General features: G+C 38.5%; 1 protein-coding gene across 1 annotated transcript in view; it reads left to right on the plus strand.

The window, feature by feature from the left end:
* The window catches only part of CTDSPL2 (CTD small phosphatase like 2), a 93,672-nt gene extending 82,298 nt beyond the window's left edge, over positions 1-11,374 (plus strand). The window contains exons 11-13 of the mRNA XM_079768025.1: positions 1,528-1,654; positions 4,347-4,442; positions 5,530-11,374. Of these exons, the coding sequence (XP_079624151.1) occupies positions 1,528-1,654; positions 4,347-4,442; positions 5,530-5,595 (289 nt within the window). The 3' untranslated portion in view covers positions 5,596-11,374. The remainder of the gene's footprint in view (positions 1-1,527; positions 1,655-4,346; positions 4,443-5,529) is intronic.
* The last annotated feature ends 8,363 nt before the right edge of the window (positions 11,375-19,737 follow it).

Consider the following 19,737-nt stretch of genomic DNA (forward strand, 5'->3'; position numbering starts at 1 on the left):
TCCTATGACCTCTCAATCCAGTAAGTCCAAATGCAAATTTGATGACTAGCAAAAAAACCCCAAAAACATAGTTTCTTTCTAAAACTGCAGATGTATGCTATTGACTCTCAGATTTTTGAATACTAAAGAGGCTTCAGTTTAATTTAAAGTAACTGTTAGTATCCATGTACATATTCAGTTGTCTCCTGACTTGGGTGAGCTTGCTGCTCTTGGGGAAAAAAGCATCAGTACTGACTTGCATGTACATGCTCTGTCTGCCTCTCCAATTGCCTCATATCTAAATGTTTATGCAAATAAAATTACTTAAATCCTTTTATTTAACCTATTTTTTCAAAGTAGGACTGTCTTTAAGCCTTTTAGAGATAGATGATAATTTAATTAAAAGCATTCTTTATAATGGGGAAAGAATTATTTATACTACATTTTGTCTGGCTGTAAAATTCTTAACTCTTTGCTATTACCACTGGCAGTGATATTTTTTAAGGTTGAGTTTTGTTTGGGGGCGGTGGTATTGTTAGAACTATGACAGATTTTATTGGTAGAAATTGCCCCTTTCTTAAAATTGCATGATTAAAAATACAGGTATGAGTGAGTAGGCCTTAGCTTTTGGAAAATTGTTTAGTGGGATTAAGACACAAGAAAACCAAACTATCAAATTATTATACAGGACTAATATTTTTAGTTCGGAATGAAGATTATGTAATTATTACAGTATTTAAGTATTATAAAACCTTTAATAGCTTTGTTAAATTATACAGAATTTTTCAACTTAGTATCTATCATTAGTGAAACATCAGTTTACATGTTATACTTAAATCTAAATTCATTTCATTCAGTCCTTGTTTTTTCAAATGACATACACACTAAATTGAAAAATGAGTGGAAAAAAGTTGAAATGATGGAATGTTTTGACCACCTTTTCTCAAAAACTATAAGGGAAACTAAAACATATTTTTAAAATGCCAACACAGAAACATTCCTTCTTATATTTTCTATTCTGGCATGTACAGGGGTAGGGAGGCTGTGTGGTCTTCTGGTTAGAGCAAAGGACTGGGAGCCAGGACGATTCTGGGTTCCAATGCGGGGCTAACCACTGACTTACTGTGTGACCTTGGGCAAGTCACTTGACCTCCTTGTGCCTCAGTCAACCATCTGGAATATTGGTTTAAAAGCCAGGACCTCGCTGACAACCAGATGCTGCATCTGAACTGAGCTTTCTGGGTAAATAAATTACAAAAACAATTTACAGAGTTTTTAATCCCTCTTTATTTAATATAACATTTTGGGATAAACCATTTAAGACATGGTAATATTTGGTTGTAAGTTTTCAGTAGTTGCTAAGAATTTTTATAGTAAAGCTATAGCCCGAAGCTTAGGTCCACATTTATATATGAATTTCCTTTGTGACAAAATAATAAGGCATAACGTATGTAAAGCCTATGGTATGTGTATATGTTTCAGTATATGTTATACTTTTTAGAGGCTGCTTTTTTTTTTTAGTTAATTTGTTTTTATTTTTATGTTTAGGCACCGACTTTTTCGTGAACATTGTGTTTGTGTACAAGGAAACTATATAAAGGACTTAAATATCCTTGGAAGAGATCTTTCAAAAACTATAATAATTGACAACTCACCACAAGCCTTTGCATATCAGGTAGGAAGAGGGTTGCTAAGCAAATTCAGAATGGAAAAAAAGTCACAATGAGGACAAATGCTGCCAAACCATATGATGGGAGAACAGAATTTTCACTGGAGGAATTTCCCTGTTCAGTGTCACATTTATAATTAGAAATGCCAAATTGGCATACTCCTTGTGGAAAAGTTTCTTTTAAATTGAATACAATATAGCCCTAGCTGGTTTGGCTCGGTGGATGGAGCGTCAGCCTGAGGACTGAAGGGTCCCAGGTTCAGTTCCGGTCAAGGGCACATGCCTTGGTTGCAGGCTTGATCCCCAGTAGGGGACGTGCAGGAGGTAGCTAATAAATGATTCTCTCTCATCATTGATGTTTCTATCTCTTTCCCTCTCCCTTCCTCTCTGAATTCAATAAAAATATATTTTTTAAAAAGATAAAGTACAACATAAATAAAAATCTGAGTAGTAAATGTGAATAGGAAGGGACAATAAGATAAATATTTAATAGCATTCTAATGAGTTGTTACATCAGTAATTTAATTGTAAAACATGTTTGAGAATTACAAATAACTTAACCATCTTCCTCTGATCCATTTTTGACGTTTTTAATATTTTTGTGCACTATTTTGTCAGTATATTTGTACCCTTTGTTAATGATTCTTTGAAATATAACTTTGACTACAGACAAGCCGCCCTTGCAAGATATACATTGTACATTATGAATACCTTCCTGTGATCTGTTTGAGATTTCCTTCACAATAAAAAGGTGCAGAATGGGGATGACGGAAAGTGGGTTGGGTATAGATAAAACAAGATTTGCCTTTAACTTGTGTTTTAAATGTCCATTAAAGAAAAAGAAAAAGCCTGGTGAACTGCATATGGTATTGAAATATGTTCAGTTTAGGTCACTACTTTTATTTGCTTGCATTTTAAAATGCTTTTAAGAATTTTTTTTTGGTTCCTAGATAAAATCATTTCCATTATCCTCGATCTCAAACACAGTCCTATATAATAAAAGGCTAATATGCAAATTGAACAAATAGGGGAATGACTGGTTGCTCTGATGCGCACTGATCACTAGGGGGAGTGCCGCTCAGCCAGAAGCCCTGAGCTGAGTTCACGACTGGCAAGCGCAGTGGTTGTGGTGCAAGCCTCTCCCACCTCCACGGCAGCGCTAAGGATGTCTGCTGGGGAGCAGGCCTAAGCTGTCAGACATCCCCTGAGGGCTCCTGAACTGCAAGAGGGCGCAGGCAGGGCTGAGGGACTCCCCCGCCCCCCACCAAGTGCACCAATTTTGTGCATCGAGCCTCTAGTGTTCTGTATAAATGTTTAAAGACTATAAATGTTTATCCCAGAGATTATCTATATATTCTATAATAAAAGCCTAATATGCTAATTGGACCACATGTCCTTCGAGACGAAGCTGGGGCTGCAAGGGAAGCCTGGGTCCCGGGTGCCTGCCAGCAACTGGAGGGAAGCCCAGGTCCTGGGTGCCAGAGGGAAGCCAGTGCCGGCAGCTGGGGGAAGGCTTACTCTTGCATGAATTTCGTGCATCAGGCCTCTAGTATATATATAAAAGCCTAATATGCACATTGTCCCCTCGGGAGTTCGACCAGTAGACTGGGAGTTCGATCACTCGCTATGATGTGTGCTGACCACCAGGGGGTGACACGGAACAAAGGAAGGCCCCTGGCGAAATAAGCCAGTCATAGAAAGATAAATATCTCATGATCTCACTCATATGTGGGATATAATGATCAACATAATTTGATGAACAAGAATAGATCCAGAGACAAATGGCAGGGGAAGGGGGATCAGAGAGCAACCAAAGGACTTGTATGCATGCATATTAGCATAACCAATGGACACAGACACTAGGGTAGTGGGGGCTTGCCCAGGGTGGAAATGGCTGAGGGGGAGGGAGTCAGTTGGGGAAAAGGAGACTTAATGTAAAACTTTAGACAATAAAAAAATAATAAATTTTTTTTTTAAAAAAAGGAAGGCCCCTGCTAGCAGCTGGAAGGCCCAGATTGGCCCTCATCGCCGGCCAGGCCTAATTTTGTGCACTGGGCCTCTAGTTTACTTATAAACAAATAAGGTTTGCAGTCTTGTTTTTAGACTCTTCAGTGAAATAGTTTTGAGTCAACTTATGTTCCTGTGTTTCAGATTATCCTGCTATTTGTTGGGAATAAAACAATGAGTGGGACATGGTCCCTGTGTATAAGTATATGCTCTCTAATAGTATTCTTTGTTTAGACTGGCAGTACCCCTTCATTCACAGTACCTAGCATTGACTATTAGTAACTGTTTCTTGAATGAGTAAAGGAATGTTTTTAGTTACATTAATGCAAAGCTTGTTAATGGATCTTTCTTGTTCAGTTTTATATACACTAAGAAGAAATTATGCTGAAAACCCAATTAGGCTTCAGTTTTTTTTCTTTTTTAGTTTTTTTAATCTATTGATTTTAGAGAGGGAGGGAGGAAGGGGAAGAGACAAACAGCAATTTGTTGTTCTGCTTATTTATGCATTCATTGGTTGCTTCTTGCATGTGCCTTGTCTGGGTATCGAACCTACAACCTTGGCATGTCGGGAGGACACTAACCAATTGAGCTACCCTGGACAGGGCTGATTTATTTCGTTTTTAAGCTTTTCCAAAGTAGGGGGAAAATGTAGGCAAAAAAAGAGGATTTAATTACTTATTTATCATTTTAGCTATCTAATGGAATTCCTATAGAAAGCTGGTTTATGGATAAAAATGACAATGAACTCCTAAAATTGATTCCATTTCTGGAGAAGCTTGTAGAACTGGTAAGTATGTCTTAATTATCTTTTTTAGTTATGCTATTGGCTCAACTTTTTTTAAATCGTTTAAATTGCTTTTAAAAAGTCAATGTGGTGGGAGATTAAGCGAAAGATTGAAAAGAATTATAAGCTTTATCAAACCTTATAAATTACATTAAAAATTTGTTTTAATGTATTTTTATTGATTTCAGAGAGGAAGGAAGAAGGAGAGAGGTAGAAACATTAATGATGAGAGAGAATCATTGATCGGCTGCCTCCTGCACGCCCCCTACTGGGGATCGAACCCGCAACACGGGCATATGCCCTGACCGGGAATCGAACCATGACTTACTGGTTCTTATGTTGAAGCTCAACCACTAAGCCACACCAACTGGGCCATAAATTATATTAAAATTATAAGTATTTAAAAGTTTAAAGATTATTTTTATTTCACTGGGCTTCCTCTTACAATCACTAACTACTTTTGTTAAATCTGTTTCATTTTGCTTTCATAGGTGTAGAATTATTGCTTATGCTACTAAAACTATTCTGCGAATTTTTTTCCTATATCCATGGATTAATTTTAAATTAATATATGAAATAGGATTCAATGACTTAATGCTTTTACCTAACTTTTTGTTGAGCCATTTACTACATAATTGTTCTTACAAAATTAAAACATTGATGGCAGTTTTTTTTACATCTTAATTTAACCCTTTGCACTCGCTTGCTTTTTTCTCGATTCCTTTATTCTACTTGGGATTTAATTTTTTAAATACCCCAGATTTTACAAAGCGCGGCAGTAGAATAAAAAACGAGTTTCTTTTCATACAAACTTATTTATTTGGATTTTTTATATTTCAAATTATCGATACATTCGAAGAGTATAAAAAGAGCTGCTACCGATGCTAACCGTGTCGAGTCACACTCGACATCCGAGTGCAAAAGGTTAATTCTAAGTTAACTGCTTCTGTGTGGTACATTTATATTTGGCAAATAAAATGAGTTGGAAAATTAGTGATATGTTTTTCTGCAAAGTAAGAATGTACATAATGGTCTGAGGATCATATTTTTGAAATTACGTGGCCTTTAAAATGTCTCTTTCTCCACACAGAATGAAGATGTTCGACCTCACATCAGAGACAGATTTCGCTTGCATGATTTGCTGCCCCCAGATTAAGTACAAAGACGTGTCAAATCATGAAGGGGGAGAGAATGCAGGACCCTTTTGGACTAAGACAAAACATTGCCATTACTGTTGAAATTTTGCATTTTTGTACCCCGTCTTGCTTTTCTTATCTTTGGTGCCCAATAATAATCAAGGGTTACAGAAAGAGACTTTATCTCAGATTGAATACATACAGTAGGTAGGCTAAAACAGAAGAGTCTTTAGAACTAGTGCAACTCCAGTGAAATTTTTTTATGTACAGGACATCTGCAGTTTATAAAGAATTCTGTTTCTGCCACCAGCAGTTTGACCTGTAGTCACACAGGATTTTATGATAATAACAGAGATGAAAATGGACTTTTTATTTTCTCTCTGTTTGGTGCTCTAAGTGGGTTTGTAGCCACTTTTCTGTTACTTTAAGATTCTCATTTCAACAGGAATGGCCAGTAAAAGTTGTTTTATTTTCCTGTTAAGGTTTATAACCTTTTTACATTTTTGACCTGTATTAGATTAGAATTTCATTATGCATTCCTTTTAGTTGAGGCGCTTCATAGTTTTCTGGAAATAGTCAGTTTTTAGTTTTTTATTATACATTTGAATGGCCGTTTTCCTGCTTTGTCTGCCTGCATATTGTATATTTGTTTAAAAATATTCTCTACTTTTAGTCCATGTAAGTTTCATTTAGAAAGACATGCATTTATATTTTGTTTCTGTAATATTCTGTAGGTGAAATCTTTTCAAAAATCAAGAGACTGGGTAGATAAGAATATATGAATGACTAATATTCAAATGATTTAAACCATTGTGATGGCATGTGTTCCCAAATGGTAATATCTTGCAATGGCACACAGATTTAATGGATAAAGGTATACCTCAGACTTCACTGTGCTCACCAATCTTTGAGGAGAATGTGTTTGGTCACCTTTTGGGCTTGATTTGGTTACTGCTGCCTTTGGTTTCCTCCAGAAATGAAGTACTCAGCACAGTGACTCGGTATTTTTAATTACTTGCATGGGCTGGTAGTACCTCTGTTATGCTCTCGGTTACAATCAATTTAAAACTCTGTGTAACAGTCTTGGTACCTTACAGTAGCTATGCATAATCCTGTGGCACAGTAAACTCCCAAGCCACCAATGCAGTTAATATGCTCTCATAGTGGGTTTTCTATACTATATGAAAATAGTCTTCAAGCCTTGGTTCTCTAATGCAGCTACCACAAGAGGTTGATATTTTTATAGTGGCGTGTAATCTCCTTTTCGGGAGGCTTTTTATGGAAGGTAGAATTTGTAAGGTTAGTATGCTTTGCCTCTCAACTGCATTAACATGCCACAGGCTCAGACTGTTTTTGTGTAAAGGATGTCAAAGAACGGCACTTTTTCTAAAGAGAAGTTTGATATTTTGTATGCTTGTTAAGAAAGTACAGTATTGGAAATTAAAGGTGGACAACTGATAATTGAGGAGTATGTCACTTAATTTTTTATGTATATTACCTGTTTACTTGTACAACTTACTGTACAAATTACATGCAGCTTCATTTTCAAATGAATCCTTAAAATAAGGAAATCTTTTTAGGAAAACATTTAATTTTTGTATTTTTGATTTTAAAGGCATGAGTTATGTCAATTTTCAGTGTATTAATGAAAATTTTAACTTTTCATCAGGTTGAGTGTTTTCTTACTATATTATCTGTTGTGTATGTAGTTAGCATATTGTGTCACTGAACTGTTTAAAAATCTAGCATGTAGAGCAAGCCTGTTTTGTGGAAAATCCTTATTCATTAAGTAATCATGGCAGGTTTTCTGCAAAAAAGAGCAGAAGCATTTGCAATTCAGAATACTGGTTTTTTTGTTTTATTTGTTTTTGTTTTAATTTAAAGAAAGGTATTTTGCTTGCAGGAAAAAATACTACAGATTCATTTTAATGAGACTCTTTGAGATGTATTTATCTTTAGGGCATCTGGGCATCTTTATGCTGTTTGTCTTCTGTCTTTCTTGAAATAAAATGTTACATACGTTACCTTTACATATGCTCTTGCTCAAAATTGTGAACCTAGTTACATTTCTCCTTGCTCCCTTTTTATGCTCAAACAGCAAAATCCAAACTTATACAAGATCTAAACTTTCAGCATGCATTATAATTGCTGAAAGCTTTTCTGATTAAGTAAATACAGTCTCAAAGGGCTTTCCCATAACTTGAAGGGAAATGTAAGCACCTATACCACTGTGCCTGTGGGCACTTTAAATGAACACCCACTTTAATCATCTTGTATTAATAGTAAAGCTGTTTTCAGTCCCATGCTAGGGAGTGTTCCCTAAAATAGACTGACAAAAGAATCAAGCATAACAAGATTCTGTAAAGAAATAAACTAAGGGAAATTTTGTGTGGCCTGAGAAAATTTCTTGAGACCAATTTATATATATATTTTTCATTACCTGACTTGAGTCATTTTAAATTTAATACAGAATTTTAAATAATTTATAGAGACAACTATCCAGCTTCCTTCCACGTTAATGTTTTAATCGTCTCATTACCCCTTTTCTTTATCTGTTTATAGATGTTATCTTAAACACTTCCAATTGGTTAAGCGGAGGTGTATATTTTATGAACCTGAGATGTGCCCAGCCCCTACAGTTCACACAGTAAACATAAACTCTTAAAAACTGACTATAGTAAATGCAGGAGAGATGGATACCTGATAAGACACAGCAAAAGTGACCTATATACACATTACAACTCTGAAGTACATATTATAATTGTGATATTTCCAGTGATGTCTGACTTTTAAGACATTCTTTTAAATATTTGTATTATTGTTAGAATGTTTTAATCAGTTATGTTTTTTAATTCCATGTAATATATGTAGCCCTAATAAGATTTATATCACCAAATTTCTCCTTGGGTCTTAAAAGAATTAATAACAATTTAAAATCATAAATTGTTTTATATTAGCTAGTATGTATATTTATTTACCCGATGGCTTTATCTTGTTTCCCAAAATTTGGGGAGAATTTGTTGAAAGCATTGTGACTTCTATAAATGGCTATTTTCTTGTAACTGTCCGTGAAAATGTATGTGTACTTTTTTTTCCCCATTTCTCTAGTTTTTCCGTTTTGTTTTTAAGGTTAAACATAGAATGGTGTTTTTTTTTAAAGTTCTCTTTGGCCAATGACTTTTTCAACTAGATATTACTTTCGTTCAACCTTCTAAAGAAGTTCATTTTTCATTGTTTTGTTCAGTCAACTTACCTGAAAAACAGAGACTTCATCTCATCAATGAAGAAAGTATTTCATTATTCCTACAAATCTTTACAGCGAGCACAGAATTCTTCATAATAAGGATCAGATCTTTTCCACATCTGTGTCAATCACATAAAGCTGAAACGTAAAGGACACTGAAGCCTTCATTTATTGTACTAACATGGTGGTGTTAAATACTACATCATTAGCTAGTTAAGGTTTTCTGACCTAATTTCTCTGTCTTCCTAGATATTTATTTGTTATCTCTTTTAATCTTGTGTATCTAAAATTAAGTTAGTTAATAGTTACCCATCGAATAACTATGCCAAGCAACTAGGAAAGAATGTTTATTTTATTTCCCCTTATAGGGGAAGAGTGGACTGGGAACAAAAATGTATGGGCCAAAAGGCCTTAGGTTGTCATTCATTCACTTTCTTATTCCTCTCATGACCTATGTTCAAGTATAGTATTTTTTCAGTGTTGATGTGCTTGATTATGTCATTACTTTTCATGTCTTCCCCTGAGTTGAAAGCCTGCTAGGAACCTGTATGGAATACATTTCTAAATATTCAGAATAAGAACCACAAAACTCAGTATCTTATATTTAAATGCTCCTTAAATTATTGGAATCCAAGTCTCACTCACTAGGATACATTTTTATAAAATGTTTATCTGTATCTTGAATTGAAATTACTTGCCCAGAGGCAAGAGTTCTTGGGATAATGTGTTTTGAGAAATTTTTTAAAGGGGATAAGAAAGCAACAAGTTTATACTTACCTTATGGTTTTGATATTAGTTAGTATTTTAAAATACATTAGTAGTTCCCAAACCTGACTGTTCATTAGAATTACTCTGAGCTTTGGAAATAGATTCCTGAGGCCTAACCTCTGCAAAATTGTCTCATTGGATCTATAGTGGGGCCTGAGAGTTCTGTATTTCTTTTTTAAGCCCTCCAAATGATTCTAATAACCAGGTTTGGGAAATCACTGTTTTAAATGTGACAGTGGTTTGAGAGTAGGCAACAAAATAAAAGTTTATCGAACATCTTTGTGGTAGTTTTTCTTTTTCCTTTTATTTTAAACTGGGACCAGATTTCACAGAACTTATTCAAGATACATGGAGGAATAATAAGGAAGATTGAAGCTACTGCTCATTATCATTCTTTCATAATTTTAAGAGTTTGTATTCCTAGCACTTGGAATAGTTGATCATATATACACAGCTGAAGGACATATCCCTGAATGAGACCATTATATATAAATTGTAAAATATTTCACTATTTTTTTATTTTATAAATCTTTGTAGAAATAAGCAATGAAATACTACTTTCATCTTTTGAAATGGGATTTTTCAAGGCACTGTCCTTTTGGCATTAAGGTAGGGGGGAGTTAATATTCTCTCTGCCTTTTTCCATGTGAATCAATATAAAGTCATGGACATTTAAAAATCTCAGTTCAATTTCTACATATTTACTATGCAGTATAGCCATGAACAAGCAATGTAGATTTAGTTTTCTCATCTTCAAATGCCCTGATCACCCTACCTCACAGGGTTGTTGTGGGGATAAATAAAACTTTTATGGAAACACTTTCCTTTGATGATATTTTATCAGCCATTAGAAACACTAATATCTAACAACTTAATTTGCACAGTGCTCTTTTGGTTTACAAGTACACAATTTTTTCACATTTCTTTCCCTTTTGATGCTCTACAGGACAGTCCTGTAAGGCACACAGAGCAGGTTAGAGATAAGGTAACTGAGGCTCACTGAGGATTGTGACCCAAGAGCTCATAACTGTTCTGGGAGACTTGAAATCAAGTCTCACTGCAATATGCTAGCTCCCAAGGCCTTGACATTCTTGTATAAGCATGTCTGTACATAAATACAAAGTGTTCTAAAGTTTATAAATCAATTTAGCCAACAAAGTTCTTATAAAGGAATATAATAATTCAGTGTAAAAGTTGTTATAAACTAAGCCCTAGAGTTTAATCCAATTTTTAAACTAGAAGGAAATTCCAACTTTCTAACAATGCCTCTTTATTTTACAAATAAGGAAATATGTCTAGAAGAGTGTCTTCCCAGGATCACAGAGCTGGGATTAGAATCTAGGTCTCAACTGCTACTACTTAATGGAATGACATTCTTAATTTCTTGTACACTGTGGAAAATAAAACCTGAATAAAGAAGGCGTTAATTTTAAAAAGGTGAGATAAGATGGCAAGGAAGAACCAGATTATGGTAAGCTAAAAAGTATATGCTTGATGTAATGGGCTAAATAATGAGCCACTGTAGCTGCAAAATAACACTGATCCCACCTTCTATCTGATGAGATATTTGTCTCCAGCTTTATTGAGTAAAAATGACATAATAACAATGTAAGTTTAAGGTATAAAATGTAATGATGTATGGATATATTTTGAAATGTTTACCAGTTTAGTTAACACATCCTTCACCTCATGTGATTACCTTTTTTTGTTATGATGAGAATATTAAAAATCTCTAGTAGTGTCCAGTCCATGTGGCTCGGTGGTTGAGTGTTGACTCATCAACCAGGAGGTCACAGTTCTATTCCTGGTCAGGACACATGATTGGGTTGTGGGCTTGATCTCTAGTAATGGGTATGCAGGGGGTAGCCGATTGATGATTTTCATCATTGATGTTTCTATCCTCCCTCTAAAATCAATAAAAACATTTAAAAATAAAATCTAGTATAGCTTTAAAGTGTACAATACAGTATTGTTAACGATAGTCACCATGGTGTACATTAGACCCCCAGAACATTAGATCCACATACAACTGAAGTCTAATGTTTGACCAACATCTTATCATTTCCCCCACTCTCAAGCCCTGCTATGATGAAACATAAAACAATTTTCCATAAGCTCAAAAGAGTTTAATATATAGACAGGTTTGAGAGTCACTGTAGTAGGCCTTTGGAAATAACTCATCCACTTGGACAAAGCAGCTGAGCCTCAGTTTGTTCATCTGTAAAATGGGTGCATCAAGATCTACTCTCAGAATTACAAAGATGAAACTTGTAAAACAATATATAAATAATTGCCGGAATGGAAATGTTTAAAGGAGCTAGTTCTCTCGAGTGTATGTGAAAGATAAACACTGATTCCACTGGCCATTTCTGCCCCCTCTAACTTGGGGGCAGAAATGGGCAGTAGAATCAGTACTGCCACATGTCAGGGGAAAAAAAGAAAAGACATGAGCAGAAGAAAGCATTCAATGAAGACTGGATGATGATAAAGGAGAGGTCACCTTTGACTTAACATGTTTTTATGAAAACATGCTGAGTGTTCAGGAAGAAGTGGGTGATGGGGCAATTGAAGAGTGAGTATTGACTGGCTTGAGAAGTTGGTAAGTAATTGGAGTAGCAGGCTTATAGGATTTGCTAAGTTAGAAGTCTTAATGGATGAATCAAATTAACTAGAGCTTTAGATTTGAAGTATGACAATATTTGTTGAGGGTAGGTATAAGCAGCTTTCCTAATCAGAGTGAAAATCATTTTAAAACACTGCCTTACTATGTGTTAGACACAGAATGGCAGGAAAAAGCAGACCTGACACTGCCCTCGAGCTTACAGTCCAGTAGCAGAGACGGGGTGGTGGTGGGGAAAGGAGTCCTGGAAGAAAAAGAGCTTTGAGGGTGCTAACAATCCAGTCTGGAAGTCAGGCTTGGGCTGGCTGAAGTATTGTTTAAGATGAGGGCTGTAAAGGGGACGTATGTAATACAATAATAAAGATTTTTTTAAAAAGATGAGAACTGTAGTCCTGGCCGGTGTGCTCAGTGGTTAGAGTGTTGGCCTACACACCGAAGGGTCATGGGTTCAATTTCTGGTCAAGGACATGTACCTGGGTTGCAGGCTTTATCCTAGGCCCTGGTTGGGGCATTTGGGAGGTAACCAATCCATGTGTGTCTCACATGGGTCTTTCCCTCTCCCTCCCTTTCACTCTCTAAAAAAATGGAAAAAATATCCTCTGGTGAAGATGAACAACAACAAAATATAAGAACTGTAGAATATTGAAAATAATGTAAAGCCAGGTTTGGTTGAGGGGCAAGAGGTAAAATCAAGCAAGGGAATTAATAATCAAAATTGTCTTAAAAGACCACTTTGCTGCCTAGGCAATAGAGTAGGTGGATAGGAGACCAGTTAAAAGATGTAGCAGTTGACCTAATTCACACCATGCATTCCTTTTTCCAAGACAACAAATGGCTAATGCATTGGGTGCTAGCATCATAATGGACAGTTTGAGGTCAGGAGAAGGTTAAAGTCCTAAGGAGAGCATGGCTTGTCTGGTTGACTGACAGGAATAGGAAGGTACTTTAGGATTTTATGGCACTGTATAAAAATAAGTATGGAATAATGTGTAGGAGTTTAATGGAGACACATGCTGGCATTTCATATCTTGTAAGATTCTTGGGTAAGCTTTTAGGGGAAGGTGGTTTAAAATGGAAAAAGTCATTCAATTACATAGTTGTTTTTCCAAATCATAAATCTTCTCACATATGTAATGACTCAGTGATTTGGTATTTTATAAATTAGTTTTAACCTGGTTCTATTTGCCTTATTTCATCTTTATGAGATTTTTAGTCTGGTGCTTTAAGTACTTTCTCTTAAAAAGGAGCCATGAGCAGTTCTGCTTCATTTTTGCTGCCATTTGCCATCCTGTGGCTTTAATGATGAAATTCTTAAAGGCAGAGGTTTTAATGTTAATTTGTCAACATACACTGTTCAATTACTCTGCTCATCTGTAAAATGGGAATACGGTTATGTACGATTATAGGGCTCACCTAGAGACTAATATGAATCACACATTTCATTTTTTATTTTTTAATTGATTTTTTTTTTTAGAGAGAGAAACATCAATATGAGAGTGAAACATCCCAATGAGGGATAGAGCCCACAACCCGAGGATGTGCCCTGACTGGGAATCAAACTGGCAATCTTCCGGTGAACGGGTAGATGCCTAACCAACTGAGCCACTATGGCTAGGGCCACATACTAGTTTTAAGGACTAAATGAAGTCCCTAGCACACAGGCCTAGACAAGTGTTAACCTGCTTCCTCATTTCAAAAAACAGCATGCACCATACTGTGAATAAATTCTCAATTTCTGCTTCAAAAATTTATCAGTGCTGTATACACATAGCCCATGTATTTTTCCATAGCACCTCCAACCCCTACACCTCATTTTCAATTACACATGGTTTAATTCCTTAAAGTTAATATCCCAAGAACCTACAATAGTACTAGGTAGAGGGCAGGCACTCAGTATTTATCTGATGAATGAGTAAGTGAATATGCTCACATTTCAAAGTTTGGATTTCTATTTACTAGAAGCCCAGTGCACGGATTCATGCACCTATGGGGTCCCCCGGCGTAACCTGTGGGGATGGGGCCAAAACTGGCAATCCAATGCCACCTGCCGCTTCTGCTCATTCCGGCCCCACTATCTCCTGCCGATGCCACCACCAGGTAAGCTCGCTGCCACTCCGCTGAGGTTTCCAGGCTGCGGCGGCCAGCCGTGAGCCCTGTGTCTGGCACCCATGGGTCAGCTGAGTGGCGCTCTCGCTGTGGAAGTGCACTGACCACCAGGGGGCAGCTCCTGCATTGAGCGTCTTCCCCCTGGAGGTCAGTGCCTGTCATAATAACCAGTCAACCAGCTGTTCAATCGTTCGGTCACTTAGGCTTTTATATATATAGGTAAGTCCAGAAAATTGATTCATTAAAGTGCACCCCAGAATTGATGAAACTCAGCAGAACTGGTTCACACTAAACTTACAAGACACGAATTTTTAAGTTATATTTCAATTTCATTTGTTTACTGTTGGCAAGTTTCCTCCTTCGGAAACTAAATCACAATTGGTAAGGGTAGAACCAGAAAGAAAGTTTGGGTATAGCACATAGCAGGCACTTAACATAATGGCTAATATCAATAGGATACCCTCATCTCTAATAGATAGCTGCTAGAAGTCTGGTCAGCTTACCCTTTTCCCTGGACACTAAAAATCTTGTTCTTTGGCCTCACTTTCTCTGTATTTCACTTTCTTTCTGTTAACTTTTTTTTAGATACACTGTCTTAAAATATCTTTAGGCAAGTTAATACAGGTGACTATATTACCACTTCAGCAATATCCAGTCTTGATTTCCTGAGACCACCTTGGGAGAGTTGATTGGGTCTCATATCCTCTTAGTCACTTATTTACTTAGTCACTTATTAGAGGGCCGGTGCACGAAATTCGTGCACGGGGTGGGGGGGATGTCCCTCAGCCCAGCCTACACCCTCTCCAATCTGGAACCCCAAGAGGGATGTCCGACTGCCCGTTTAGGCCCGATCCTACTTGGATCGGGCCTAAACGGGCAGTCGGACATCCCTCTCACAATCCAGGACTGCTGGCTCCCAACTGCTCGCCTGCCTGCCTTCCTGATTGCCCCTAACCGCTTCTGCCTGCCAGCCTGATCACCCCCTAACCAATCCCCTGCCAGCCTGTTTGCCCCTAACTGCCCTACCCTGTGGGCCTGGTCCCCCCCCATAACTGCTCTCCCCTGCAGGCCTGGGTCCCCCCCCAACTGCCCTTCCCTGCAGGCCCAGTCACCCCCAACTTCCCTCCTCTGCCGGCCTGGTCACCCCTAACTGCCCTCCCCTGCAGGCATGATCTCCCCCAACTGCCCTCCCTTGCAGGCCTGGTCCCTCCCAACTGCCCTCCCCTGCTGGACTGATCGCCCACAACTGCCCTCCCTTATAGGCCTGGTCCCTCCCAACTTCCCTCCCCTGCTGGCCATCTTGTGTCCACATGGGGGCAGGATCTTTGACCATATGGGGATAGCCATCTTGTGTGTTGGAGTGATGGTCAATCTGCATATTACTCTTTTATTAGATAGGATAGAGGCCTGGTGCATGGGTGGGGGCCAGCTAGTTTGCCCTAAAGAGTGTCCTCGATCAGGGTGGGGGTTCCCTTAGGGCATGGGGCGGCCTGGGCGAGGGGCCTTTGGTGGTTTGCAGGCCGGCCACGCCCCCCGGCGACCCAAGTGGAGGCCCTGGTATCTGGGATTTATTTATCTTCTACAATTGAAACTTTGTAGCCTGGAGCGGAGCCACGCCTTCTGCTCCCTCTGTGGCGGCAGCCATTTCTGTTGGGATTTATTTATCTTCTATAATTGAAACTTTGTCACCTTAAGCGGAGGCCAAGCCAGGCTAGGGTGTGCGGAAAGCTTGGCTTCCTCCATCGCCAGGGGCAACCCTAGCCTCCTGCTCCCTCCAGCTCCATGGCTGCCACCATTTTTGTTGGCATTTATTTATCTTCTATAATTGAAATTTTGTAGCCTGGAGTGAAGGCCTCAGCTGGCCAGGGTATGTGGAAAGCTTGGCTTTCTCCATCGCCGGGGAAACCCAAGCCTCCCTCCTGCTCTCTCTGTGGCCGCAGCCATCTTGGTTGGGTTAATTTGCATACTAGCTCCTGATTGGCTGGTGGGTGTGGCGGAGGTACGGTCAATTTGCATATTAGTCTTTTATTAGATAGGATTCCTAGTTCAGATTACAGTGTTGTGAGCTTACTAATAATACAATAAAAATGCATCTTTCTTTGGAACTCGGATGTATTTTCTTTGGAACTACTTTTCATGAAAAGAAACAATGGCCTGAGAGGCTGGTATTTCCTGGGGAAAAACTCAATTCTGCATAGAAATTTATTCATATAGTCATTCAACAGTTAAGTGTCTGCTATGTGCTATACCCAAAATTAAGTAAAGCAAAGTTTATCTGAAATAGACTACTAGAATGTATTTAAAAATTGTTACCTGAGGTCAAGAATGGAATACTGGAAAGATACTGGGCATGTAAGGAAGAGCTGGACAACTGGGCCTCAAGAGAAGAGGCAGTAAAGTGACCTGGGAAATCATCACTTCATCAGGAGTTTGTGGTCTTCCCTTCAGGTGCTGTCATCAGCCACCAATTTTGAGGTAGTGAAAGTCTCGTTCAAGTTCTAAAGCCCTGGGAAAGAGAATCTTTCCATTATTACTACATAACAATTTGCCTCAAAATTTAAGAGGCTTAAGATAACTTATCTCTCACAGACTGTGGGTTGACTGGGCTCAGCCAGGCAACTCTCCCTTGGGGTCTTCTGTGGATGCATTGGAATGGTAGTTGGGGATGGAATCACCTGAAGGCTCAACCAGGATGGATGTCCAAGATGGCTTCTTCACTCCCATGTCTGGCATCTCTGCTGGAAGTCAGGGGTTGGCTGAGTATTTCTCTTCCTAAACAGCCTCTCCACATGGTTATCTTGAAACAGCACAGGGTTATCATAAGGTAGTAAGACTTCTTAAATGGCAGCTGACTTCCACCAGAGTGGGCATTCCAAAAAGCACAGGTGTACGCTGCAAGGCTTGCTATGGCCTAGCATTGGGTGTCACTTCATAGGACTAGACCAGACTCAGGAGGGGGGCACATAAGGACTTGAATACTGTTCACTGAAGGGCATCTTTGGAGACTAGCTACTAGAGAATTTGAGGATTCCACCTGGGGCAGATCCAGATTTTATATCATTTGAAGTATATACAATTTGGAGGACCTTCTTGAAAAATGAGGACCTGATGCAATGAAAGACCCTGGAGCTAGAGCTTCATTAACTTCACAGTTAATCTGTTTCTGACCCCCTTCCCAAATTAGCTATGGTAAAGGAGCAAATGTGGCTTTGGGGAACCCACTTATACTTGTGTACTGGGACACTTTCCAGACAATGAAGAATCATTGTGAGGCTTCCCCACCTCTCACCAGAAGTGTCCAGTGTTCATTCAGTTCACTATAATTTGATCACCTGAATGTCTAGAACCCAGGTCTCCTGACATCTAACAAGTGAATTTTCAAATACACTATATTCCACAGTGGTATAAATTCTTTAAAATCTTACTCTATCCTCTTCATACCTTTTCCCTCTGGTTGCTCCTTAGTGGTTGAGCGTTGACCTATGAAACAGGTCACGGTTCGACTCCCGGTCAGGGCACATGCCCCGGTTGCGGGCTCGAATCCCAGTGTGGGGCATGCAGGAGGCAGCTGATCAATGATTCTCTCTCATCATTGATGTTTCTATCTCTTCCTTCCTCTCTGATATCAATAAAAATATATTTAATTAATAATATATATATATGTATATATATATATTAATCTTCACCCAAGAATATATTTCCATTGATTTTTAGAGAGAGTGGAAGAGAGAGGGAAAGGCAGAGAGAAACATCGATGTGAGAAAAACACACTGTAAGCACCTTGACCAGGGCCCGGACCTGGGAGGAGCCTGCAACCAAGGCATGTGCCCTTGACTGGGAATTGAACCCAGGACCCTTTGGTCTACAGGCCGATGCTCTATCCACTGAGTCAAACTGGCCGGGCTAAATAAATATGTATTTTTAAATGCTTTTATTGCTTTTTAGAGAGAGGAATAGAGAGATAGAAACATCAATTTGATTGGCTGCCTCCTACATGCATCCACACTGAGGATTGCACCCGAAATCCAGGCAGGAGCCCAGACAAGGAACGGAAAAGGTGACTTCTTGGTTTCTGGGTTGACACTCAACCGCTGAGCCACACCAGCCAGGCTGATTTACATTTTTACATAAGCAAACTGACTGTATGCAGTGAATGGATTGTGAAGCTGGAGGATATCATAGTAGAAGAGTCTAGGGAAAGCTTGGATTAAGGCGGTAGCAAGACAAAAGGGGTGTAATTAAATGACTTCAAGATTAATATCAACTCCATATCCAATCAGTCACTGGATTAGTCAGAACTATCCATAGAAACAGGACCAATAGGATGTGTGTATTATTTAGAAATTTATTTTAAGGAATGGCTCATGATATTTTGGAGCTGGCTAGTCTAAAAGCTGCAGGGCAGGCCAGCAGGTTGGAGACACAGGGAAGACCTGATGCTGCAGAGTCTAAAAGCAGTCTGGAGACAGAATTCCTTTTTCCTCAGGAATTCCTTTTCTTAAGGCCTTCAACTAACTGGATGAGAACCATCCATATTATGCAGAGTAATCTGCTGTACTCAGTCTACTTGTTAATAATATATAACAAATACAGCAAAACCAGACTAGTGTTTGACTAAAAACTAGGTACCATGGACTAGCCAAGATGAAACAAAAAATTAACCATCACAGCCATTAAATTCTGTGTATCTTAATCTTTAAATATTTCTCAGATTGGTTCCTTCTTCTGTTACCATTGCCTTATGTTAGGCTTGTGTTATTCTCACTTAGTTAAAAAATATTTAACTACGTATTAAACACTGTGCCAAATGCTGGAGATACAACTGTGAATAAAAGATAGATTGTGCTCTAGGGACCTTACATTCCAGCCTTTCCTTGCCTTCTTCTGTCTTGCCTCCTTCCAATACATCTTTATAAATGGATGTCTGTGTATCACTGCCTCTCTCATTTTAATGTGCAGAATCATCTGAGGATCTTGTTAAAAGGCAGATTCTGTCCGATGCCATTGGGTCTGGGATGGCCTGAGATTCTGCATTTCTAACAAGCTCCCCAGGTGTTGCTGCTGGATTAGGAACAAACTTTGAGTAACTGGACTATCTCTTGAAAGAGATCACCTTTATAAAATGTGTATCTGTATACTCTCTGAAAAGGCACACAAGAAACGGGAAACAATAGTTGCCACTAGAAAGAACAGAATGGCAAAAATTGTACATTCCCTTTTATAACCTGAATGATGCACCAAGCCTGTATGCTACATATTCAAAAATAAATTAAGAAAACAGCGAGAACAAAATAAAATATCTCCAACTGTTCACTTTTAAACACACTGCAGTGGAGCCCAGTGACCCACAGGTCAGAAGGCAGCGTAGCCTACCCGAAGCCCTTTATTATGAACAGTTTACCTGTTGAGTTTATCTCCAATTTC

This window comes from Cnephaeus nilssonii, assembly GCF_951640355.1.
Source record: "Cnephaeus nilssonii genome assembly, chromosome: 4".
NCBI lineage: Eukaryota > Metazoa > Chordata > Mammalia > Chiroptera > Vespertilionidae > Cnephaeus > Cnephaeus nilssonii.